The 27,761-nt window shown below is 42.6% G+C and overlaps 2 protein-coding genes across 2 annotated transcripts in view; both read right to left on the reverse strand.

Moving 5' to 3' along the window:
* The window catches only part of mkrn2 (makorin, ring finger protein, 2), a 294,103-nt gene that overhangs the window by 67,183 nt on the left and 199,159 nt on the right, over positions 1–27,761 (reverse strand). The gene's annotated exons all lie outside the window — the stretch shown is intronic.
* LOC311029381 (protein FAM107B) lies at positions 520–17,765 on the reverse strand. Its single transcript, XM_084034502.1, has 5 exons — positions 17,691–17,765; positions 12,385–12,448; positions 4,093–4,297; positions 907–1,069; positions 520–670 (listed from the first exon to the last, which is right to left on the reverse strand). Exons 1-5 carry the CDS (start codon positions 17,712–17,714, stop codon positions 554–556), a joined length of 573 nt encoding a protein of 190 aa, XP_083890628.1. The 5' UTR covers positions 17,715–17,765; the 3' UTR covers positions 520–553.

Here is a 27,761-nt window from a genome sequence, read left to right on the forward strand (position 1 = left end):
CGGTTAAAAATGAAGCAGCACTTTTTGAATCCGTTTGAATGTGATCTTGTATCTTATGAAGAGGTGAGAGAGATCTCCTAATTCTCATCTTCAGATATTTTTCTTGTAATTATGAGAACGAGTGTTTCTGTTTGTTTGAAGTCTCTGAAACTGAAAACAAATGAAATCCCTCTGAGCAGAAAGTTGCTGTCCGTTTCCATGGTAACGGCCGTCCACCAGGTGTGACGAGTCAGCTGATTCATAGTTTCATTGAGCTTTGAACTGTCTGAGGTGTGTTCACGCTGATGGAGACACAACAGCTGGTCCGTTCAGCATCTGGACTGTGTCCCCCGAGGGTCCTCAGTGTGTCCTCAGAATGTTTATGTACTCAGCATATCCCAAGATTGTCCTCAGAGTGTCCCTAGTATGTTTGAGTCCTCTGATTATCCTCAGAGCGTCCTCAGCATGTTTGGGTCCTTCAAGTGTCCTCGTTGTGCTTGTGTCCCTAGATTGTCCTGAACATGTGGACAGTCTTCTTCCCAGGTCGCTTTCTCCTGCAGGGCAGACGAGGTTTCTACACCTCGTTCTCCTCTTTACCGTGGAACGACGTCCGTCTGAGATTTTTCTTTACTTTGACAAACTCCGGAGCTTTCAGGTGTTCCTCCTGCTCCTTCTCCTGCTGTTTGTCCATCTGCAACACCAGGAGACAAAAGGTTCAGGACACAAGAGACAAAAGGTTCAGGACACAAGAGACAAAAGGTTCAGGACACCGAGACACAAATGGTTGAGGACACAAGAGACAAAAGGTTCAGGACACCGAGAGACAAAAGGTTCAGGACACCGAGAGACAAAAGGTTCAGGACACCAACAGTGTGTGTGTGTGTGGGTGTGTGTGTGTGTGTGTGTGTGTGTGTGTGTCTCTGTTACCTCGTCCAGTTTCTGGTGTCTCTTGAGCAGCTCGGCCTCCAGAGGAGAAACCTTCCTGCGAGCGTCGTCCTCCTGCTTCCTCTGTTTGATCAGCTGATCTCGTTTCCTCGACTCCAGAACTCTCTGCAGCTCCGGCTTCATCTCCAGACTCACCGCGCCGCCCCTGAACACACCACACGGGTATGAGTACACACACCACACGTCCACGTATATTAGTACACACACCACACGTGTATTAGTACACACACCACACGTGTATTAGTACACACACCACACGTCCACGTATATTAGTACACACACCACACGTGTATTAGTACACACACCACACGGGTATGAGTACACACACCACACGTCCACGTATATTAGTACACACACCACACGTGTATTAGTACACACACCACACGGGTATTAGTACACACACCACACGGGTATTAGTACACACACCACACGGGTATTAGTACTGCCTGAGCAGGGTCTGGTAAACTGACAAGTTGCAACATTTAAAACATTTCATGAATGAACTCATAAAGTACACGTTTCTCTTCTTGTATCTGAACGTATGATGGGAAGGGTGCGTTTCCATGTTTCCTCCAGCAGAGAGCAGTCTTTCACACACACATATAACATTTAATATCCAGAGGAGACGAAAGTACAAACATGCTGTACTCAAGTAGAAGTACACATACTTGTTTTCAAAAGACTCGGGTAAAAGTAGAAGTACTGATTCCACTTCTTTACTCAAGTATCAGTGTAAAAGTACTGAAATGTACTCAAAGTAAAAAATATCCCTCAGAAATATAATAGTATATTTATATTATACATATACATATATACATACAAAATCTATAATTCCCTTCAAATGCATGAAAACTAATGTTGTAAACTAGAACATAGAAAGTAGAAAATAAGGATATTTGTTTTCAAATGTCAGGAAAGTACAATGTTGTCATAAAAAGGAAACCTCCAGTAAGTAGTTCCATCCCAGCTGATACATGTGTTTCCTGTTAACAGTGTTCGATGCTTCAGGCCAATCAGCAGCTCGGCTGCCTCTCCTGATGTGTTGGACTCGGCGTCTCTGGGCCGCGTCCAGCTTCGCTCCTCCTCCTGAATGATCAAACCCGAGAGAAACGCCGACCTCGCTCTGAGTGTCAAAGAGCGCCGGGCGCCGCTGAAACTTTCCCAGCGTCCTCGGCTGCAGGCCTGTGAGGTGGGAGGCGGTTGCCTAGCAGCAGCAGAGAGTTCTCCACGATGTCTGGATGTCTTACAGGAAGTCCGGTTCTCTCCACGCATTTAAAGAATACTGTATACTAAGCACTGATTGGACACGCTTGTGTCAGCCTTGGGGCCTGAAGCAAAATCCTGTACGGGGCCCTTCTACCTGAGCTGGGGGCCATGTTAGCATCACACCTGAGACCCTCTGAGCTCCCACCACAGCCCTTCCTCCTCTAAAACATCTAGTCCATCTGCTGGTCCAAGAAGAAGGACTGAGGGAGAAGAGGAGGAAGAAGAAGAAGACCTACTACGTATAGAGTGAGGTATAAATCAAATTTGTCAAATTCAAACTTTTCTATAGAATCTTCATTGAATATTAACATAAATGAAAGAATTGTAGAAAATACAAAATGTACCACTGTTGAAAATAGAAAGTGTGCTGACTGATGATCCACCATTCCCTCCACTGACAGGTGTAACTATAATATGAATATTATCTAATATATATATATATATATATATATATATAATAAATGATAGATATGCACACAGCTCAGCTGCATTCACACAAACTTCATTTAATGGTTGCTCAGGCTGTTTTTATTGTTGTATCATTATTATTATTGTCGTTTTTACTAAAGTCACATGCTGCCTTTTAAATGACTTATAAACTATTATTTTCATTCTTAGATGTTACATTGTTGGCTTTCTGTGGAAAGCAAAGGAAGAATTTCATTGTACAGACAAACATGTTTCTTTACTGTCCATATGACAATAAACCCTTTGAATCTTATTATAGATTGAGAGATCCATATTTCCCAGCATGCCCAGCAATATAAAATCAATATTCAATGAATAGTCCGGTCAATGTAATGCTTTCCATCTTGCATTAGTCCGTTCTCCTGCAGGAAATAAACTGCTCCTTACTGACACGCTTTGTTGAGAGATTTAGGATGTCTGAAGTAAAACAAAGGTCACATGACGTCCCGTCTCCACCACTGAGCTGAAGGCCGACTGCTGTCTGGCGTGATGATGGACAGTAACCGCATTAAGCCGATTGTAAGCAACGCCTTTCTTTGTTTTTCTTTTTTTCGGCTAGAGCACCGTTCAAGCCTTTTTATTATTTTTTACAGACAGTGTGGAAACAGCGAGAGAGAGGGAGAAGACATGGGAAACAGATCCCGGGCCGGGGGTCGAACGCTGCGTCGCGGACATTGAGCCTCTGTACGTGGGGCGGCTGCCCTAACCACTGCACCACCCGCCCCAGCAACGCCTTTCTTTAAGTATCTACTGACGTGTTTTATGTCGTAGAACAAAACATCCAAATCTCTTAACATCTAACCACAAACCCATGAAAAACAAACAGATAACAAACCGTAAGTCATTTCTGTGTTTGGGACTCAGCAGCTCTGCATTCATGCGGAGCACCGTTGCTCGTTGGTGTTTATCACACAAAATCCCAGACCAGGACACCCAGAGTCCAGCTGGGTTGGCAAGACAGACTGCCAGAACACACACTCAACATTGCTGATAAGAGCCGCAACATATTTCCATCAGAAGCCGAGAGATTAAAGTTGTTCACCCTCGATAATCTGACCGGTAATCTCTGTCCCAGCGTGAGGGTTAAAGTCACTCAGCAGCAGGAGAGGACGATATGTTTACAGTTGTTGTTTTCAGAAATGTCCTTACTTCCCTTAAACATATCCTCAATTTCTACAGTATTCCTCACTATAAAACATGTCTTTTATATATATATATATATCCAAGACCTTTGTCTTGGATATTCTCAAATTTTCGAAAAATGTCTTTTCTTCCTAAAAATGTCCCAATAATCTACAGATTTTCTCACTTTGCAAAATGTCCCCACTCCCCACCACGGTCCTCACATGTGCATGTACACTCACACACTCACACACACACACACATACACACACACACACACAGACACACCCACAGACACACACGCTCCGTTACCGTTTGCAGCTGCTCATCAGCTCCCGGTGAAGCTCTTGGTGACTCTTTGAAGCTTTGACAGGGTTGACCAGTTTCTTGGGCTTGATGAGGTCATCGTCCTCGTCGCCCTCCAGGTAGTCGGGCTTGGGGACGTAGCTGGACGCCGGGGACGGTTTCCTGTGGACGCCCTCAGCCCGGTGCTGCTGCAGGTCTGCGTACGCTGAGGCTGAGGACACATTCAGGAAGACGCTTAGATTAAAAGTCACTTTGACGTTACTTGGATCTGCTGTGCAGAGAACGAACCCTTTAGATTGTATGACCCTGTGACCTTTCCTGTAGCGCCCCCCTCAGGACAAACCTTGAATCTGCAGTAAAACACCAGGATGTTTGTCTGTCTAATAAACACTGTAGAGATTTGTCGTCATGTTGTTTGTCTGAATAAAGTTTGTGAACACAGGTGTCTTTTAGGATTTAGTGGGAACCACGGTGTTCTTTTGCCTGTCCGTCCATTGTCCCCGTTTGTCTGCCAGAAGAAAGGACAGATTAACAGGCATCTGATCCAAGGCCTCAGATATTCTGGGAGACAGAGATCAGATGTCATACAATTCACTTCAGACAATGACCTCTTTCTCCAGTGCAACCAGAGACCGACGCCCACTGCTGCTTCATATTTCACAAAAATTAAATGAGCTCTGGCCTCGAATACGTGGACGGCTGCTGGAAGAGCCTCCAGTCTTCTGGTCTCAGACGTTCCTCCAGAGGGGAAAGCTGCTGCGGAGTTCTTCAGACTCCTGGTGAATCCTGGTGAACGGACCTGGTGAATCCTGTTGAATCCTGTTGAATCCTGGTGAATGGACCTGGTGAATCCTGGTGAACGGACCTGGTGAATCCTGTTGAAACCTGGTGAATGGACCTGGTGAATCCTGGTGAATCCTGTTGAATCCTGGTGAATGGACCTGGTGAATCCTGGTGAACGGACCTGGTGAATCCTGGTGAATGGACCTGGTGAATCCTGGTGAACGGACCAGGTGAATCCTGTTTAATCCTGGTGAATGGACCTGGTGAATCCTGGTGAACAGACCTGGTGAATCCTGGTGAATGGACCTGTTGAATCCTGGTGAATGGACCTGGTGAATCCTGGTGAACGGACCTGGTGAATCCTGGTGAATGGACCTGGTGAATCCTGGTGAACGGACCTGGTGAATCCTGTTGAATCCTGGTGAATGGACCTGGTGAATCCTGGTGAACGGTGAATCCTGGTGAATGGACCTGGTGAATCCTGTTGAATCCTGGTGAATGGACCTGGTGAATCCTGGTGAATGGACCTGGTGAATCCTGGTGAACGGACCTGGTGAATCCTGTTGAATCCTGGTGAATGGACCTGGTGAATCCTGGTGAACGGACCTGGTGAATCCTGGTGAATGGACCTGGTGAATCCTGGTGAACGGACCTGGTGAATCCTGGTAAATGGACCTGGTGAATCCTGGTGAATGGACCTGGTGAATCCTGGTGAACGGACCTGGTGAATCCTGGTGAATGGACCTGGTGAATCCTGGTGAACGGACCTGGTGAATCCTGGTAAATGGACCTGGTGAATCCTGGTGAATGGACCTGGTGAATCCTGGTGAACAGACCTGGTGAATCCAGGAGAATCCTGCTGAACAGACCTGGTGAATCCAGGACAACTCTCTCTACATGACATGTTACAGTGGATACATCCCCCCCCCCCCCTCCCCCCCGTTGTGTCACCAGAAACACCGTGATGGCGTAACTCACAAACCTGGAGGATAAAAACTTGTCTGATCTCTGAGCTTTTGCTTTCCCCGCCACGTTTCCACATTTACAACACGGAGTTTTGAGAGAACCCTGTAAGAGATTTGATTGGATGACAGCGACGACTCCCTGCAGTCTGTGATTCTTGACTTGATCTAATCTCAGCGTTGTAATGATTCATCATCAGCAGAGTTGAGTCGGAGCACCGGTGCAGGAAGTCTGGACGGACTTTGAGACGTTCTGTGGTTTGGTATTGATCCGAGACAGGACGTGCAAACTAAACCCTCTGTGTATCGACGTCCCTGTCAGTGCATGTTATCTGGTTACAATAGAAGCTGTGATAAATCCAGAGAGGAAGACTGTCCAACTCCACCTTATCATGAGATGTGATCACGTTACACAGTAATATCAGAACATAATTAACATACATAATTCATTTCTCTTCAATTCATCCAGAGAAAATACATGTTACTAAATCAGATCAAACCTGCTGCTGCAAAGTTCTCAAAGCATCTGAAACCAAAGACCTGTGGTGAATCTGTGAGGGGGAACCTAATCCTGCAGGTTCTCTGTACATTACCTGAATAACGTCAACTATACATTTTTAATTTTTTAATTTCTATAACTTTTCTAAATCACTGAGCTACAATAACACCTGGACGAAGAAGTCACTGCAACAAAATCAGAACAAATAACAATAATCACAAATTTAATGGGAAATTAAACCAACATCTCCCGAATAAATTACACTGATGATGGTTTACGACATTTTCCAGACACAAACAGACGTGATAACTGTTCAAACACAGCCGGTTAAAGTCTGCTCCTCTTCCACACAAACACTCAGATCACATGGTGACACAAACTCGCCTGGACTGTGATGCTATCGATCCGAGAAAACACTACAGCTTCAGCATTTAGGAATGAGCTCTGTTTCACCAAACCAGGACTAGATCACCAGAGTATACTGGACCAAACCAGGACTAGATCACTAGAGAATACTGGACCAAACCAGGACTAGATCACTAGAGAATACTGGACCAAACCAGGACTAGATCACTAGAGAATACTGGACCAAACCGGACTAGATCACTAGAGAATACTGGACCAAACCAGGACTAGATCACCAGAGTATACTGGACCAAACCAGGACTAGATCACTAGAGAATACTGGACCAAACCAGGACTAGATCACTAGAGAATACTGGACCAAACCAGGACTAGATCACTAGAGAATACTGGACCAAACCGGACTAGATCACTAGAGAATACTGGACCAAACCAGGACTAGATCACCAGAGTATACTGGACCAAACCAGGACTAGATCACTAGAGAATACTGGACCAAACCAGGACTAGATCACTAGAGAATACTGGACCAAACCAGGACTAGATCACTAGAGAATACTGGACCAAACCGGACTAGATCACTAGAGAATACTGGACCAAACCAGGACTAGATCACCAGAGTATACTGGACCAAACCAGGACTAGATCACTAGAGAATACTGGACCAAACCAGGACTAGATCACTAGAGAATACTGGACCAAACCAGGACTAAAACACCAGAGAATACTGGACCAAACCAGGACTAGATCATTAGAGAATACTGGACCAAACCAGGACTAGATCACTAGAGTATACTGGACCAAACCAGGACTAGATCACTAGAGAATACTGGACCAAACCAGGACTAGATCACTAGAGAATACTGGAACAAACCAGGACTAGATCACTAGAGAATACTGGACCAAACCAGGACTAAAACACCAGAGAATACTGGACCAAACCAGGACTAGATCACTAGAGAATACTGGACCAAACCAGGACTAGATCACTAGAGAATACTGGACCAAACCAGGAATACATCACTAGAGAATACTGGACCAAACCAGGAATACATCACCAGAGAATACTGGACCAAACCAGGAATACATTACCAGAGTATACTGGACCAAACCAGGACTAGATCACTAGAGAATACTGGACCAAACCAGGACCAAAACACAAGAGAATACTGGACCAAACCAGGACTAAAACACCAGAGAATACTGGACCAAACCAGGACCAAAACACAAGAGAATACTGGACCAAACCAGGACTAAGACACAAGCGAATACTGGACCAAACCAGGACTAAAACACCAGAGAATACTGGACCAAACCAGGACTAGATCACTAGAGAATACTGGACCAAACCAGGACTAGATCACTAGAGAATACTGGACCAAACCAGGACCAAAACACAAGAGAATACTGGACCAAACCAGGACTAGATCACTAGAGAATACTGGACCAAACCAGGACTAGATCACCAGAGAATACTGGACCAAACCAGGACTAGATCACTAGAGAATGCTGGACCAAACCAGGAATACATCACTAGAGAATACTGGACCAAACCAGGAATACATCACCAGAGAATACTGGACCAAACCAGGAATACATTACCAGAGTATACTGGACCAAACCAGGACTAGATCACTAGAGAATACTGGACCAAACCAGGACCAAAACACAAGAGAATACTGGACCAAACCAGGAATACATCACCAGAGAATACTGGACCAAACCAGGATTAAAACACAAGAGAATACTGGACCAAACCAGGACTAAGACACAAGAGAATACTGGACCAAACCAGGACCAAGACACAAGAGAATACTGGACCAAACCAGGACCAAGACACAAGAGAATACTGGACCAAACCAGGACCAAAACACAAGAGAATACTGGACCAAACCAGGAATACATCACCAGAGAATACTGGACCAAACCAGGACTAAAACACCAGAGAATACTGGACCAAACCAGGACCAAAACACAAGAGAATACTGGACCAAACCAGGACTAAGACACAAGAGAATACTGGATTAAACCAGGACCAAGACACAAGAGAATACTGGACCAAACCAGGACTAAAACACCAGAGAATACTGGACCAAACCAGGACCAAAACACAAGAGAATACTGGACCAAACCAGGACTAGATCACTAGAGAATACTGGACCAAACCAGGACTAGATCACTAGAGAATGCTGGACCAAACCAGGAATACATCACTAGAGAATACTGGATCAAACCAGGAATACATCACCAGAGAATACTGGACCAAACCAGGAATACATTACCAGAGTATACTGGACCAAACCAGGACTAGATCACTAGAGAATACTGGACCAAACCAGGACCAAAACACAAGAGAATACTGGACCAAACCAGGAATACATCACCAGAGAATACTGGACCAAACCAGGATTAAAACACAAGAGAATACTGGACCAAACCAGGACTAAGACACAAGAGAATACTGGACCAAACCAGGACCAAGACACAAGAGAATACTGGACCAAACCAGGACCAAGACACAAGAGAATACTGGACCAAACCAGGACCAAAACACAAGAGAATACTGGACCAAACCAGGAATACATCACCAGAGAATACTGGACCAAACCAGGACTAAAACACCAGAGAATACTGGACCAAACCAGGACCAAAACACAAGAGAATACTGGACCAAACCAGGACTAAGACACAAGAGAATACTGGACCAAACCAGGACCAAGACACAAGAGAATACTGGACCAAACCAGGACTAAAACACCAGAGAATACTGGACCAAACCAGGACCAAAACACAAGAGAATACTGGACCAAACCAGGACTACATCACCAGAGAATACTGGACCAAACCAGGACTAAAACACCAGAGAATACTGGACCAAACCAGGACCAAAACACAAGAGAATACTGGACCAAACCAGGACTACATCACCAGAGAATACTGGACCAAACCAGGACTAGATCACTAGCGAATACTGGACCAAACCAGGACTAGATCACTAGCGAATACTGGACCAAACCAGGACTAGATCACTAGTGAATACTGGACCAAACCAGGACTAGATCACTAGCGAATACTGGACGAAACCAGGACTAGATCACTAGTGAATACTGGACCAAACCAGGACTAGATCACTAGCGAATACTGGACCAAACCAGGACTAGATCACAAGCGAATACTGGACCAAACCAGGACTAGATCACTAGTGAATACTGGACCAAACCAGGACTAGATCACTAGCGAATACTGGACCAAACCAGGACAAAAAAACCTAGTCTTCGTGACTTCACCACCCTTTCATTTTTCTGATGAGAACACATATTTTATTATATAACAATCTCCAGATAGTTGATCTAAACTCCTACTCAAATCAAATGTCTCTGCCAACAGTCATCTTCATCCTACGCTCCCATCCTCACCATCCTCACACTGCCTTGTTATCAGTTAGCACCATGCTGCTCTCCAACACATGACTCAAGATGTGAATATTCATGAAATTCTATTATAAAACGACAATATACTGAAAGTGCAATAAAAAAAACATTTACTTGGGTAAAGTGTTTAATATGTATATTAATACACAGCACTGTACACCCAACAAAACTGGAAGCCTAATATTCATATCCTAAAACATACATCATATTATTAAATTCAATTATTATAATCATTTATATATATATTTCTAATATTGTTCCTAAACATGTAAATACATAATTTAAATTCCAGTTTCAAAATATCAGCAAAACAACTTGATTTACATTAATAATCTTATTAAACTTTTTTAATTCTGGTTATACTTCCATGTTTCCCCAAACACAGGTTCAGTTCAACACAAGGCAAAACAAGAAAAATAGCACAAAATATAAAACAAAAGATAAAACCGTGAAACACCAAAAAGTTAAATTAGTTTTATTCTTCTGAAAATGAGTTCTATTTTCTGTCCAAATACTTTTCTATTAACTGTGAAAAACAACCAAACTAAATATCTTACAACATTCATAAATACAATATTACACACAACATAGGACCTCAGGACCAGTCCGTCCTCCTGGTCTTACCAGACTTCACCATGCCTTCCCTGACTGTGGTGGACTGTTCAGGGCTTCTGCTGGTCCTCTGAGCCATCTGATTCATCTGATCCAGATCCAGGTCCTGGAGGTCCTCATGTGTTTCAGTCTGTGAACCTTCACGCTCTCTGTGGGAGCAGCAGCGCTCCTCCTCCGACTGAGTCATGCATAGTGTAAAACTACGGTCACATGATCCTCCCAGCGTGTCCCTCCTCCTCCTCCTCTCTCTTCTTCCTCCTCCCCCTCCTCCTCCTCTCTCCTCTTCTTCTTCTCCTCCTCCTCCTCCTCCCTCCTCTTTGTGAAGCAACCTTTCAGCCTAAAGGCTCTCAGCTGTTTCCCACGCTGCCAGTCGACACGTGAAAGTCTGAGGAGCTGAAAACTCTCAGTGTTCAGGAGCAGCAGGGTTCATCCTCTGAGGAGCCCACCCCAGTGTATTTCCTCCAAATTATAAGGCGAATCTGGTTGTATGTCCAAGCCCTCTGGTTTTCTGTCTGTGACGTCATGACAGAGGTAAATGTGAATGATGTCACAACGCCGGCGGAGGTTTGAGTTAAAATAATATATAATTATATAATATAATATATATATTAGTTACGCTGGTGGCTGATGACCACGCCAACTGCTGGAAACAGGAAGTTAACCGCGAGTGGTTGGCTGCCTTGAACTTCATGTCTCCATGGAAACGTCTGCTGCATCTCTTTGCTTAGACGTAATAACTTCTGACCACTAGAGGGAGTCATCTCTGGGACAGAAACAATGCTATCCGTCAGCGTCGGAGGACCGTCTTTGCATCTCAGCTCGGCTGTTTGGATATTTGTTGCACAGACACGTGGGAAATGTAGTCCTAAAGTTGAGGTAATTTCCCTGAGAATCCATCTTCTTCACGTTGTGTTTGTGAGCGAGAGACAGGACGTGACGACGGGAGGAATTTGATTTGATCATAGAAAAGATTATTACCTTCCCTCGCTCTGATTGGTTGATGGATGGATGTTGTGATATTATTGGTTGAACCTGGTTAGTACTCGCTGATGTCAGCATGCATCGTTTTGTTTTTCAAGAGGATCCTTTAATTTTTCAGATGAGAACACATAGTTTATTATATCACAATCTCAAGGAAAAAACATTTATTTTGATATAAAAATAATAAGAAGTTGATTTTTTTTTAAAAGAAAAAGAAATTGGCATATATTGTTAAATATTGAACATGCAGGAACGTGACCCCGGGTCCAGGCAGCGAGGTACAGCTACTGGTACTGATACCATTCATAGTCTTCTTCTTCAGTTTCCTACTGAATATTACATTTAAAGACATCTCCTCCTTTTAAAACATGCTTTATCGTCTCTTAGCTCTCACAAACAAACACTAACACATGATTGAATATCATTTGTATTAATTATGAAGTCAACAAACACGAGGCTCCGCTGCCTTTAACAAAGCTGTTTTTGTGTATTTGCCGATGTATTAAACGTGAGCAGAAGGACTGATAAGAACTGTGAACGCGACGCAGACTTTGGGGTCATAAACTTCTCCTCGTGTCGCTTCATTACGGCCTGAAAACACTGACCGATGACCAGAATCCCAGAATGCACCACTGCTCTCTGTAACCTGAACAGAGAAATAACGTACCTCGGCCATTCGGGTGCTTCCCGTTCTTCACACACTGCTGCTCGTGGTCGATGCTGTACGCCTTCTGGAAGAGGAGAGAGGAGGAGGAGAGCAGGAGGAGAAAAGAGGAGGAGAGCAGGAGGAGGAGAGAGGAGGAGAGGAGTGATAGAAATTAAAACAAATCAAGTGTAAATATATAAAATAGAAATAAACACGCAAGTGAAAAGTCACTTAATTAGGGATTAACAGTCACCTCCTCCTCCTCCCTTCTCTCCTCCTCCTCCCTTCTCTCTCCTCCTGCCTTACTCTCCCCCTTCTCTCATTCTCCTCCTCCTCTCGTCGCTCCCTCTCCCCCCAACCCTCAGAGCTCTCTCCTCCTTATCCCCTTCTTTCCCTCTCTTCTCCTCCTCCTCTTCCTCCCCCGTCTCCTTTCAGACTCCGGGTCAGTTGGACGGTGTCCTCTCTGACTGAATGGACTTTGTGTTGGTTGCTAGGAGACTTCATCAGGCTTCAACATGGCGACAAGGCCCTCACTGTCTCACATCCCCCCCAGGCCTGAAGAGGAGGAGGAGGTCCTTAGAGGTGTTGTCAACAGCAGGATGAAGATTTAATGAATTATCCTTTCTCCTAAACCGGTCCCAGTTGGTCCACCAGGAGGTCTGATGTTTGGTGAAGTTTTCTTCTTCTTCTGCCATCGGGTTGAGTCAGGAGCAAAACTGACCTGAGGACAGCCTGACCTCTGGTGGACGTACAGAAACATTACACCTGACTCTATCACATTGAATCTCAGTTTGCTTTTCATGCAGAAAAAAATCTATTTTATTTCACATGATCTCCAGATGATTATGAGGTCAAACTTTCTAAGTTATATCCGGAAGTATAATTAATAATGTTGCTGATTAATTATCAGACTGGGTAGTTTACATCATCATCGTCGTTGCTGCTTTCATTCTGAAGCCAAAGGTCACATGTCTAACCGTCCAATCACAGCTTAGCAAACAGAGCATGTCAGCATTCCTCCTCCTCCTCCTCCTCCTCCTCCTCCTCCTCCTTCTTCTTCTTCTTCTTCTTCCCCTCCTCCTCCTTCTCCTCCTCCTCCTCCTTCTTCTTCTTCTTCTTCTTCTTCTTCTTCTTCTTCTTCTTCTTCTTCTTCTTCTTCTTCTTCTTCCCCTCCCCCTCCTCCTCCTACTCCTCCTCCTCCTCCTCCTCCTCCTCCTCCAGTTTATTTGTAGATAATACTTGTGTACTTGCTGTGGTATTAGTACCTCTCCAGATAAAAGCTGCTTCTTCTTCTCCTTGTTGGAGTATTTTTAGCTGCAGGTATTTTCTCTGATCCTAATCTGGTTTTAACCCACAGAAGCCGTCAACACCACAAACACACACTGTGTTGATTTCAACACGTCTTCTGTGTTTCTGGGCATCAGAGGATGCTGGCAGCGGTCACCATGCTGATCCTGGGTCTGCCTCTTCGTCTTGTTAATGAGCTGAAAATAGTGCACTGCTATTCACTCTGTCAGAGCTCATTCATTCACTTACACGTGAGGTCATGAACGAACTCAAACCTGCTGACAGGATCTGAGCTTAGATTGGTCGAGGCTGGCCAACACTCAGCCTGTTGGGTGGCACAATAGACTCATATTATTGCATTATTATTATTGGTAATATTATTTATTTTTGTTGTTATTATTACTATTATTATTAGTAGTAATAGGAGTATTTCTATAACATAGGCCACAACATGTTTTTATTTCTTGTGTTGAATAAACTCTTTCTGTCTTTTTGTTCTGTAAAAAAAGACTAACATTATAAAATAAAATATTCCAAACTTCATCGTTAATTTCACTGTTAGTGATTGAAAAGTCGTCAGTGACAACCAAAATGAGAAGACAGTCTACATTTGAAAACAGAACAGTTTCAAAGCTAAACAAGTCAATAAAATGCAAATGAGCATGTTTGTTTGTTTGTTTGTATTTTATATTTCTTATGGTTGTTTTTGACCTTTCGTGACCTTTGGTATTAATTCAGTTTGAAACGATAAGCCAGTATAATGAACTCACGCGTTGCAGTTTGAGTTTTCCTTCTGAGTTAAATAGAAATGAATTCTAAAGTTTAATTGTGACTGAACTTACATGTTGTCTATGAAAACATCGATACCCCATGAGAACCACTATATTAGAGATATTAAATCCTGTTTTTAATTACTGTAAATATTACAGATTTGACGATGGTTCGACATTTGGATCATTCAATTTTGCTTAAATAACGAGGTCAGTTTCCTGGTATGAAACAGCTGTATGTCGTCTGTGACCTGACGACGTCACAATGAGGTCAGTTGCCATGGTGACGAGGGATCGGACTGAATGAAGCTGAAAGTGTGCGAAGTCAGCGACATCACGTCTGCAGCGTCTCGTCCACCTGCTGCCGCCGACGGGAACGCCACTAAGAATAGACGCCAGACTCGGTCCAGCTGACCTCGCCTGATAACGCCGTCCACGCTGTCAGCTGTTACTGGTCACCGTGGCAACAAACACACCCAAACACATCCAGCTCAACAGGTGTGTCGAGCCCCATAGCTCAAATATCTGAACTCTTGAGTGTTCCAGGAGCCACAAAGGGGAGTGGGTTCAAATCCTCAAGTAATGTACTTCAGTACACAGTCGAGGTACTTCAGTACACAGTCGAGGCACTTCAGTCGAGTTACTTCAGTACAGTCGAGGTACTTCATTATTACTGACACAGTCACGTTATTACACACACATTATTATTACTGACACATTATTATTACTGCCACATTAACATTATTACTGACACGTATACGTCTATGTCTACGTATATGTCTTTAATAATGTAAACATGCAGTGTCAGTAATAATGTTAATGTGTCAGTAATAATGTAAACATGTCAGTGTCAGTAATAATGCAAATGTGTCAGTAATAATAATGTGTTAGTAATAATGATTTGTCTGTGATAATATTAAGGTGTCAGTAATAATGTTAATGTGTCATCAATAATATAATTATGTCTGTAATAATGTAAACATTTCAGTGTCAGTAATAATGTTACTGTGTCAGTAATAATAATGTCTCAGTAATAATAATGCATCAGTAATGATGTTAATGTGTCAGTAATAATAATGTGTCAGTAATAATGTTAATGTGTCAGTAATAATAATGTGTCAGTAATAATGTAAATGTGTCAAATATAATGTAAATGTGTCAGTAATAATAATGTGTCAGTAATAATGTAAATGTGTCAAATATAATGTTAATGTGTCAGTAATAATTTTAATGCATCAGTAATAATAATTTGTCAGTAATAATGCGTCAGCAATAATGTTCATGTGTCAGTAATAATAATGTGTCAGTAATGTTAATGTGTCATCAATAATGTAAATATGTCTGTAATAATGTAAACGTGTCAGTAATAATGATGTGTCAGTAATAATGTTAATGTGTCAATTATAATGTTATAATGTTAATGTGTCAGTAATAATGTGAATGTGTCAGTAATAATGTTAATGTGTCAATTATAATGTTAATGTGTCAGTAATAATGTTAATGTGTCAGTAATAATGTTAATGTGTCAATTATAATGTTAATGTATCAATTATAATGTTAATGTGTCAGTAATAATGATGTGTCAATAATAATGCTAATGTGTCAGTAATAATGCTAATGTGTCAGTAATAATGTTAATGTGTCAGTCATAATGTTAATGTGTCAATTATAATGTTAATGTGTCAGTAATAATGTGAATGTGTCAGTAATAATGTTAATGTGTCAGTAATAATGATGTGTCAGTAATAATGTTAATGTGTCAATTATAATGTTAATGTGTCAGTAATAATGTGAATGTGTCAGTAATAATGTTAATGTGTCAATTATAATGTTAATGTGTCAGTAATAATGTTAATGTGTCAGTAATAATGATGTGTCAGTAATAATGTTAATGTGTCAGTAATAATGTTAATGTGTCAGTAATAATGTTAATGTGTCAATTATAATGTTAATGTGTCAGTAATAATGATGTGTCAGTAATAATGCTAATGTGTCAGTAATAATGATGTGTCAGTAATAATGTTAATGTGTCAGTAATAATGTTAATGTGTCAATTATAATGTTAATGTGTCAGTAATAATGTGAATGTGTCAGTAATAATGTTAATGTGTCAGTAATAATGATGTGTCAGTAATAATGTTAATGTGTCAATTATAATGTTAATGTGTCAGTAATAATGTGAATGTGTCAGTAATAATGTTAATGTGTCAATTATAATGTTAATGTGTCAGTAATAATGTTAATGTGTCAGTAATAATGATGTGTCAGTAATAATGTTAATGTGTCAGTAATAATGTTAATGTGTCAGTAATAATGTTAATGTGTCAATTATAATGTTAATGTGTCAGTAATAATGATGTGTCAGTAATAATGTTAATGTGTCAGTAATAAACTTCATCTCTCCATTCAGGAAGCTCACGTGATCATGCATCAGTTTCAGCTGCTTTGGTGCAAATGAAAGTCACAGTCTCAAGAGCCTGGAGGAGGACCAGGAGACCGGCCAGTACACCAGGAGACCTGGACCTGGAGACCTGGTCCGTGGGAGGGTATTAACCCACGAGGGAAGCAGCCAAGCTCCTGGTCCAGCCGTCGTCATCTCCCGCCTGGACTACTGCAACATGCTCCTGGCTGGACTCCCGGCCTCGGCCTAGATCAAAGCTTTGCAGCGTATCCAGAACGCTGCAGCATGCCTTGTGTTCAACCTACCAAAGTTCTCCCATGTGACCCCCCCCTTCCCTGACCTCCGCTGGCTCCCTGTAGTAGATCGCATCAGATTTTAGACAATAGTACTGGCCTACAAGGCAGTCAACGGATCTCCCCTACCTGCCTCCAAGCGTTAGTCAGGCCCCACAATCCAGCTCGAACACTCAACTACCTCAGCTGGATGGCTGCTACTGCCATCGCCAACAGTAAGCAAAGGTCCACAACAAAGTCACTCTTCTCTGTTTTGGCACCGCGATGGTGGACCGAGGTCCCTGCCCATGTCAGGACTTCAGGGTCGCTCACCCCCTTCAAAAAGAGACTCAAGACCCACTTGTTCAGAGTTCAGCGGGCCTTGTATGTTAGTACGTCCTGGTACTTAAAGATAGTACTAGCATTGTGTAGCATCTTAATAATTACCTCTGGGAAGTTATGTAAACATAATTAATGTAAACATCAAACATGTACTAGAGTACAGTACTTGAGTAAATGTACTTAGTTACATTCCACCACTGATGACTGACTGAACTAACTTTAGACTCCTGAGGACGAATGAAACCAGTGACCGACCTTCTTTCCATACACGGCTCCCATTCTCCCCAGTCCTCTGCAGCAGCTTCACCGTCCACGCGTTTTTCCTTTTTCCCCCCCTTTCTTTATGTCTTCTTTCCTCTCCAGCAAATATTTTTTTCCCAGCAGCCCCAGTTCCCCTCCTGCTCCTCCTCCAGCTCCTCCCCCCACTACCTGGCAGCCTAACAGTCCGGACTCTAGGATCCTTTAGCCCACTGGACTGTGAGGCAGCTTCATAACATCAAACCAAAAAGAGACCTGTGCCAAGAGAGAAGCTGAACCAGTCAGAGTATTTGACTGTGAGACGAGGAGGAGGAGGAGGAGGAGGAGGAGGAGGTGTCCCCACCACCTGTTACTGCTTGACTCTCTGCTCTCAGCTGTGAGGAGTTAAGATGCTCGGATTGGATTATTGTAATTAAAGGTGACACACACAGAGAGAGAGAGAGAGAGAGAGAGAGAGAGAGAACAGTAATTCTCAAAGCACCCGCAAGGGTTGATATTCACCAAACTGCACCATGACGCTAAGGGCTTCTCAGTGCTCATGTGCAATTTGCATATATTTAAATGAGGTAATATGGATATTTGAAAATCAAAAGTGGGCTCAGGAGGCTGATCTGGATCTGTGCTGGGAGGTGGGGGGTCACATGTCACAGCATGAAAGAGACAGACATATTTAGGGAGAGACAGTGGTGAGATTATATGCTTACAATGAAGGCGTGTCCAGACCAGCTGACAAGAACAGCTGATATTGTGATTGACAGCCACGAACTATGACAGCAAATTACCTTATTAGAGATTGTTCGCCGCTGCAGAGCTTTCCCAAGACTAATATGTCACATGTTACACAGTTAGCAGCTTAGCTGTGCTAAAGTTTGCTTGATGCTCTGCTATAACTGCTTTTCTCCTGAAGGTGCAGCATGTGATGGCCACATGGGAAGGTGATAACATATTCTTCAGCCATGTTTGTGTTTATTGAGCCACTAATTGGCACCATGACGACCAAGCCCTCAAGGATTCTTCATCCTATCATCTTCAGATGCTACAGTGACTCAGTATCATCTCTCAAGTGGACTTTGTTGTGGACCTTTGCCAGGTACAAGTGGTTTTACAAGAAGGTTCTGAAGAGAGAAGGCGACGTTGAAGGTCCTTAAAGATGCATTATTTCTGCTGGCCACCAGGGGGCGACTCCTCTCTGATTGTAAAAAGCTGGGACAAGTTTCAGAGAGCCATTTATAACGGAAACCAGTCCAGTAGCATTACATCAATACGTCTCAGCATAGAAGCTGGAATATCACCTAAAATGTTTCGATGAGCAGTAAACTAAGGACGGCAGGGTCCAGCCCGTCTGACGGCAGGGTCAGGCCCGTCTCACGGCAGGGTCCGGTCTGTCTCGCAGCAGGGTCAGGCCCGTCACATAGCAGGGTCCGGTCCATCTCACGGCAGGGTTCGGTCTGTCTGATGGCAGGGTGGTGGTGGTGGCTGATGGTCTCTTTTTGGCCTGTCACACAGCAGGGTCCAGCCCGTCTCACGGCAGGGTCCGGCCCATCTCAACACAGGGTCCGGCCCGTCACAGGGTAGGGCCAGGTTTTGTGTCCCTCAGCACCACACAGAAGGCCAGCCTGAACCCGAGTTCGAACCTGGGCCCCCTTGCTTGCGGGAGTGTTGTTTCTGTCTTCATCCAAGGTGTGTCAGTGTGTAGGCTGAGTAGAATGTTTAGAGTGATCTATATTGGAACTGAATTTTCAAGCCTTGCTAGCAGAACCATGCAGCCGCACCCGGTTTTACCCAATTTCTGGCAAAGTAGCTTCGCCACCTGTTCTACCGTGATCCCCCATCGAGCCTTCGATTCAGGAAATCTAAACTTTCCTGCCTGCATGAGAGGTTTTTGAAATCCTTTCCACATGACCTAACTACTTCTGTCAGATTTTGGTATAAAGTGGGGTAAAAATGGTTTGGACCCAAAATTTAAATTCATATTTATTTATAGTGTAATATCACAACATAAGTCATCTCAGGACAGTTAACACATTGAGCAGGACTAGAATATGCTCATGATTTTTGGGGTTTCAGAATTTTCGAAGTACCAAGATGACCCAGGTGACACAAAAGCAGGTTGAGGCAAAAAGGTAACTGAAAAAAGGTTAATTTAACTGTCAAAACAAAGTATAAATTGAGGGAGGCCATGAGGGCCAAAAACAGCGTCAAAACAAAAAAGGATAATACAAAAAAAACCAGATCATGACAACTTCTCTAATTGGTCACTTTGGTGGATTGATGGTCCGTCGAATCAATAGGAGGAAGAGGGGTTGATCTGCCTCTGATCTTAAGGCTATAGCTGTACTTACATGGCCATATCGCTAGTTCTGGACATTTGGCGCCAAAACAGACCTCCGTTTACTACCTTATATGGGACAAACTTCCTGTGGCTAGCTTTAAACACAGCTTATGATTCCGCGGCCTCCAGACAGACTCCTATGCCGGCGTCACATTTCCTAAACCTTCATGCAGAAGACATCTCGTACCAGTTAAATCATAGCTAGGAATGTGGATACTGGTCAGACACCTCATGAGCAACTGGACCTGCACTGCAACAGGGTAGCAGTAGCTGCTTCCTCAGTGCCATCACATCAGCTTTCTACAAAAACACTGTTAAAGTCCCAGTCGGCAAGTCCGGCAGATCGAGGGCAATCTGTCAGATTTTGAATGTTTACAACTCTCATGCTCCTTCCCCACGACCACCGAGCTCCTTCCCCACAACCACCGAGCACCTCCCCCACGACCACCGAGCTCCTCCCCCAGGACCACCGAGCTCCTCCCCCACGACCACCGAGCTCCTCCCCCAGGACCACCGAGCTCCTCCCCCACGACCACCGAGCTCCTTCCGGGTCCGATGTTGACTCTGGTTTTATCACGGGCACCGTCGCAATCTTTCTTTTTTTCCTTCTTTTCTACCAGTGTTTTCTTTTCCTTGGTTGTTTTGGACCTCCTCGTTTCGGTTTTTAACCTCTACCGGAACAAAGGTCTGCTCTTTCTCCTGGGATTTGGACCACAGGTCTCAAGTCCCCAAGCAGCGCCCTGAAAACAGCCAACAAGCTGGCTGATGGAGCCTGCTTCTGCAACAAAGACAAGAATTCCTAGTGGAGATGCATCTCACTAGAAATTCCTCCATCCACAACTCCAAGGACAGCAACTTTCCTTCACAGGAACCTGAAGACTGCAACCTTCTTCAAGGACAGGTAACAATCTGGGCATAGCCTAGGACAGAAACTCAATGTGATGACCTTCATGTTTCCAAGTGATTTTCTGTTTGATGCATTGTTGAGTTAAGTGTGTAACCCTTGCGTTTTTTCTAGAGATTTCTCTCTTACAGTGTCATAGTTTAACCTTTATTTGTCCATTACACATATTTGGTCACAGTTTTGGATTTAACAATCAACGTTTTTTGCATTTGGTCTCGTTTTTCGCTGAGGAAGTGAACACTGCAACTTTTGCTTTCATCAATGAATGAGAAACCACAAATGTGAGTCTGAATTCTTTCATGTCATTTAATAGCTAGAAGTTAGAACAAAGATGCTTCAGAGCAGGTCACCAAGAACATGACTAGAGACGTCTGAAACAAAGTATGATTGGCTTGTAGAAACCTGAAGAAACTCAAATACATATCATTATAAATCTGTATATAGATCATATACTGCAGGCACATTGCTTGGTCACTGCAGTCCTGAGTGATAGTTGAACACGGGATTCCAAACAAGGGATTTTCATATGCTGCTGCTTCTTCAAGTTCTTCCTCTTCATCTCAAAGTCCTCCTCATGTTTCACAGCTTTTCTGCTTCCACTTAATAGATATATTCATCCTACAGCAGAAGACACAGGAGGATTTCCATCAGTTCACCAGGAGACAAACAGCTGACCTCATCTGGCTGTTTATCAAACATGTCATCAGTATCTTATTAGTATTCATTATGTGTGATGATGATGATGATGATGATGATGTTTACCTCTTCTGAATCCACAGGGTCCAGCTCGCTGTTATGATAACAAACCAGAAGACAACAAGTAAATAAAAAGTACAAATTACAAACAGAAAAATAAAACAAGAACAGTGAAATCAACTTTAATAGACTTTATCTCCTCATCTTTCATACCTCATGTCTTCTGAATCGTCATCAGGCAGGGCAGCTAGAATCTGAAACCACATTATAGAACAAACACGTTATTTGTGGATATTCAGAAGGATAATAGAAAAGATGATGATGATGAGGATGATGATGATGATGATGATGTTTACCAGGTCTGGCAGTACATGTTCCAGGAATGACTTAGTAGAATTGTTGCTGCAGCAGAAGACACAGGAGGATTACCATCAGTTCAACAGGAGACAAACAGCTGAACAGATTCACTGACTTCAGTTGTCATGAGAGTAGCATGGCAGCCCTCCTCTTCCCTCTTGTTTCTGTGTTTGTTTTCCCTGTTTGTTTTCCCGGATGTTTCTCCCCCGTTCATTGTGTGTCTGTGAGTCTGTGGGCGTTGTTATCTCTATCACCTTCCTCCAGTATAAAAAGTCGCCAGATCGTTTCGTCAGCAAGAGTGGTAGTGCACAGTGTAACTGGCTCCCTGTCTATGTTCAGTCTTCTCCGTGTCAAGCACATCTGTTTGCTAACCGCCCCTGTGTTTTTCTAATGCAGCTTTTGCTACCTGTTCCTACCTGCCTCTCTCCCCGTCTCCCCGCATGTTTTGTTCCCGGACGTCATGGCTTCTCTACGTAAGAGAATTGTTTGTTCACCCAGAGGACGCCATTACCAAGTGGAGGGATGCCCCACTTGGACTGTGGACCTCACCTGCACTGGGCACGCTCTAGAGAGCTCACCACCACTCACCATGGCACCCACTAGTCCTTTCTCCCTTTTCCCCGTGCACTTTGCAATACTGTAAATATTTCTCATGAAATCACGTTTGAACTGACTCTTGTGTCCTGCGTTTGGGTCCCATATCTCCTTGTCCCGTTCCTAACAAACCTGATGCTCAAATGATCCAACTTAAGTCCAATCAATGAAATGGAAATTAATACAAATATATTAAAATTAAAATAAGATGATCTAACAAACCAGAAGACAAAAAGTAAATAAAAAAATACAAAATTTCAAACAGACAAAAAAAAGGAGTGAAATCAACTTGAACAGACTTCATCTCCTCATCTTTCATACCTTGGCTCTTTACCATGCTTGCCATGAGCAGCAGGTCCATCCTGAAACCACATTATAGAACAAAAACATTATTTGTGGATATTCAGAGGGCTTATAGAAAATATGATAATGATGAGGATGAGGATGATGATGGTTACCAGGTCTGACAGTACATGTTTCAGGAATGACTCAGTAGAATTGTTGCTGCAGCAGAAAACACAGGAGGATTACCATCAGTTCAACAGGAGACAAACAGCTGAACAGATTCACTGACTTCAGTTAACCTGATGCTCAAATGATCCGACTGAAGTCCAATCAGTAGAATAGTAATTAATACAAATATATGAAAATTAAAATTAAATGATATAACAAACCAGAAGACAAGTAAATAAAAAGTACAAATAACAAACAACTTAAATAGACTTTATCTCCTATCTTTCTTACATCATGTCTTCTGGATCTACATCAGCCAGGCCAGGTAGAAGCTGAAACCACATTTTAGAACAAACACATTATTTATGAATATTCAGAGGGTTAATAGAAATGATGATGATGATGATGATGATGATGATGATGATGATGTTTACCAGTTCTGTATCCAGATGTCCCTTCTTGCCCTCATGTGAATGGACACTACAGCAGAAGACACAGGAGGATTTCCATCAGTTCAACAGGAGACAAACAGCTGAACAGATTCACTGACTTCAGTTAACCTGATGCTCAGATGATCCGACTAAAGTCCAATCAGTAAAATACAATAAAAATTACAAACGTTCAAGAGGAACATAATGAAAGCAAACATAATTCAATAAACCAAATTAAAACCTAAACAAAATGAGAAATGAAAAATAATTACCATATAAATGAATACAATTAATAAAAAAATAAAGATGGAATGAATGAATTTGAATAAGTAAAAATAGGTATAGATGTTAAGATTACTAAAATAATGAATAGATAATATGTAAAAGAAGGTAAAAGCAGATCAAATAAGAAGTTGATTTGTGATTTCTGAGTCAACAAACCTCATGATATTAATATGCTTTGAAGCTGCGACTCCATTAAAGGAGTTCCATATTTGACCTGGACTACAACACTCAGGCAGGACTGAATGTGGAACCTGGACTGATGTAAAGACCTGATCCAGGTCTACTGTTAGTCCCTGTGTTGATAGACCTGAGTATAATGTGGGAGACAGCAGCGTCCAATCAGGAGTTTGGATTAATGGAGGTGGGCGGGGCCACATTAAACATTTCTAGATAGAACCTTTAAAGATCAATAACACAGGATCAATATCTAAACTGATGACAGACTTTGTCTCCTCCTCCTCGTACTCTTCATCATCACACATGTTGTCACTTAAACCTCCCCCCCTCCTCCCCTTCCCTCCTCTTCTTCACGTTTCATACCTTCCCCCATGTTTCTTCAGTACAGACTTTTTTTCCGCTTCCTTCTTGGCGGGTCGAGCATCTAAAAACACAATTCAACAGTTTTCAGGCACTTAACATGAACAAACATGTCACCTCCATATACCCTGAACCTCCTCCAGTCCAGCTGAAACAGCCTCTCCAGAGGATCTACCTCCTGTATGGTGATGTGGTTGCTAGCTGATTTAAGCATGCATCACATTTTGTTAATAATATTTACTTTAAGGTAGATATTGTAACCCAAGTTATCCAACATATTGTTAATTTCAGGATAAGTCTGGCTACTCAGAGATGTCCTCATTTTGCATTTTATTTGTTCTTTATGTGTTATAGGACAGTTGTTTTGGACACTTGATGGATACTTGTGTTCAAACAGATTCTAGTTAAAGTAGAAGTACTAATTCAACTACTTAAAAATGGAAAGGTACAGGCTCTCGAATGTATTCAAAGTAAAAACGATCCCTATCAAGGATATTACTGGCTGTTTTTTGCAAGGCTACCTGAATAAGAGAAAAATAGATAAATCCCTGAAATGCATCAAAGTTAAAGTACCGAGTCTGGTTTGAAAATGTACGCAGCTGAAAGTACATATTTGTTTTAAAATGTAGGGGGGAAAAGTAAAAAATAAAAAAGTACAGATACCTGAAAATTCCACTTAAATACAGTAACAAAGGATTTGTTCCCACCTCTTGAGGTGCGCATATATATATATATATATATATATATCAGAGATTAACATGTGTAAGTCGGTGGAGCTTCAGTCAGTGTGGTTTGACTTCTCACCTGTTACAGAAAGCAAGAATAATCCAGCTGCCAGCGCTGAAACACAGAAAAAGAGTTTCAATCTTCAGCAACATTAGATTTTCTCGTTGTGTTCTGATTTGTTCTTTAACACGCAGGATAAAAGTTGCCGATCGATGATGATTTCGATATATTAACACTCTACATAAACATCATTGTCACTCTAACATATGTGTGAATAAATATATCTATCTCTATGCAGATGACACAGTTTTATATCTCTGCAACATGGAGACTCTTCATGGTCCTGAAACTGTCTGGTCTTATAAACAGTTGCTGATGTGAGAGGACATCAGTGTGGCTTTCCATCAGGATCAACTGGCTCAGAAACTAAAGATGCAAACTGGTTTCTACTCAGAATAATTCACATGTTGAGGAAAATGATCGTACAGACGACTAAGTTTGTAGTGTGAACGCTGCGTTACAGAAATCATCCAAAGCAGTCGCCCCAATTCTGTAAAGCTCTGTCTAAAAGAAAAATGACACTTAATAAAAGAAGAGACTCACCAACAGTCACAGCGATCTTTAGGGACATCATGTCTGCAGTGAAGAGTCTCACTTGTCTACAACTCAACATGACACCTGCTCAGGTTTAAATACTGTGGTCTCAGAGCTGTTAGAGTTCCCTCCAGGCGGTTTCCATGCTGTTGCAGCTTTGAGCTGGTGACATATTGACTGACTGCTGGAAGCTGTTTGTTTACCATTTCACTCACAAACTAACCGTTTGGAGATAAACACACTGATCACGCATCAGCACCAATGTGAGTGAATTTGGTTACAACACTGTTTTGAGAAATTGTTTGGCTTTGTGAACAGTGTTAGATCTTCTCTTCATGAAGTGCTTCTAATGTTGGACGTTAAACTGTATTCTCATACATAAAGATACATTCTCATGACATACAGATGCATTACATTATATAGCTTTTATTCATGATGTGCACTTTAACTTGTTTGTAACTATTAAGAGTGGAGTCCAGGGTTTCATCCTTCTGTCTGTGGGGGGGACATTGGGAAACAGATGGATGTCATTCCTTGTATTCTGATGCATTTTAACGTGTAACAGCGAAATAAAAAACAGAAACAAGTTTTAGGTCCTTGTCTGATTAAAGTAGTAGCTGCTCAGCAAGGATACTTTAAGAACAACAGTGCTATGATCAAAGTGCTATAGGTATGAACATTGTGCATTGTGTCATGTTGTGCAGAGTCGAGGTGAAATCTGAACAGTTGAGTCTATAACATGAGAAATAAATATGGGTACATGTTGTAAAGTGGTTGGCTCCTGTCAGACTTGAAAATATTTAAAAGCTAGACGTAAAGGAAGAAATTGATTCCACAACAAATTCAAATGATCTCTTTATGCTGGCATGCAGTTTCTGACAGAACTCCACATCCTGGTAATTAACTCCAATACATGTTGACGACCAGTCAGCTTAACAGGGAACCCCATTACATTACCTTTGACACCGGAAAAGTGGGCAAGTCCAAAGTAATTATTTTTAAATGCAATGGGTCCGATGCCCATGCTTTTGTCCAACACAAAGTCTGATATGTTGTCTCATTCACCAAACATCCTGTTTCATGGATCACCTGATAGGTGGGTTTGAAGAAGCGAAGAAGTTCAAACAGCTTCCAGCCATTTCAAGCTTCACCTCCTGGAACAAAACAAACATATTTAAATTCTGTATGTACGCCAAAGTAGGACAAACAACCTCCAGGGAGGACCATAAAGAATTACTTTGAGTTACTCACCCAAGACATATTGTTAAATCGTGTTTATGCACAAAAACAACAAATGAAGGTTCAGTTGAACCCAACCTACACCGCTTTCTACGGTTCCACCTCGTGACACTCGAAATGTGTTTACAAGCAACATCCTCCGAGTTCTAGTTTCAGAATACAGTCTATGTCCAATACGAGGCATCAGCTGCAGGACAACATAATATCTCTCTGTTCGTACAGACTTGATCACTCACGATCATTTTAGTTGCATACATTTGCTACAGTGGTCCATAACACAGCAGCAATGCCCCAAAGTGGAAGCCAGGAGAAAAGCATTGATTTACCCCAGAGGGGTATCAGTCAGCAGACTCTAGACTCTGTGTACAAAGGTATCATTGAGAGGGTTCTCACTTTTCATCTTCCTGCTTGGTCATTTAAACTGAAGATCCAGGAATAATCTTTCCAAATCTGAGCTCTGCATTCATTGCCCTCTTCCAATGGGCACTTTGTTGCCCTACGGGGCCCTGCAGCAATGGCTGACCAGTTTTCACTTGGATGCCAAGAAGCAGAGGCACAGGGATCTTAAGGTGTCACAGAAGTGCTTTATCGGCCTGGCGCCATGGAGTCATACCTGTCAAAGTGTGTGCCCATGAGCTCCGATCCGCCGGGAGACTGTCACAACAGATGCCTGGGATGGGGGGCAGTGTGGCAGAACAGGGCAGCGCTGGGCCAGTGGGCTGCTAAGGATAGTAGCGCTCAAGCATTTTCTGGCATACATGGAAGGAAAGCATGTGCTTGTCAGGTCGGACAACACCTCGACCATCTTCCATATAAACCACCAGTTACTGTGGGTGTCCCAGGCGCTTCTGACGTGGGCAGCTCCCTGCCTGGCCAGTCTACAGGCAATGTACCTACTGGTATTTGGACTTCCTTTCCCG

The sequence above is a fragment of the Eutrigla gurnardus genome (genome assembly GCF_963514095.1).
Source record: "Eutrigla gurnardus genome assembly, chromosome: 2".
Lineage (NCBI taxonomy): Eukaryota > Metazoa > Chordata > Actinopteri > Perciformes > Triglidae > Eutrigla > Eutrigla gurnardus.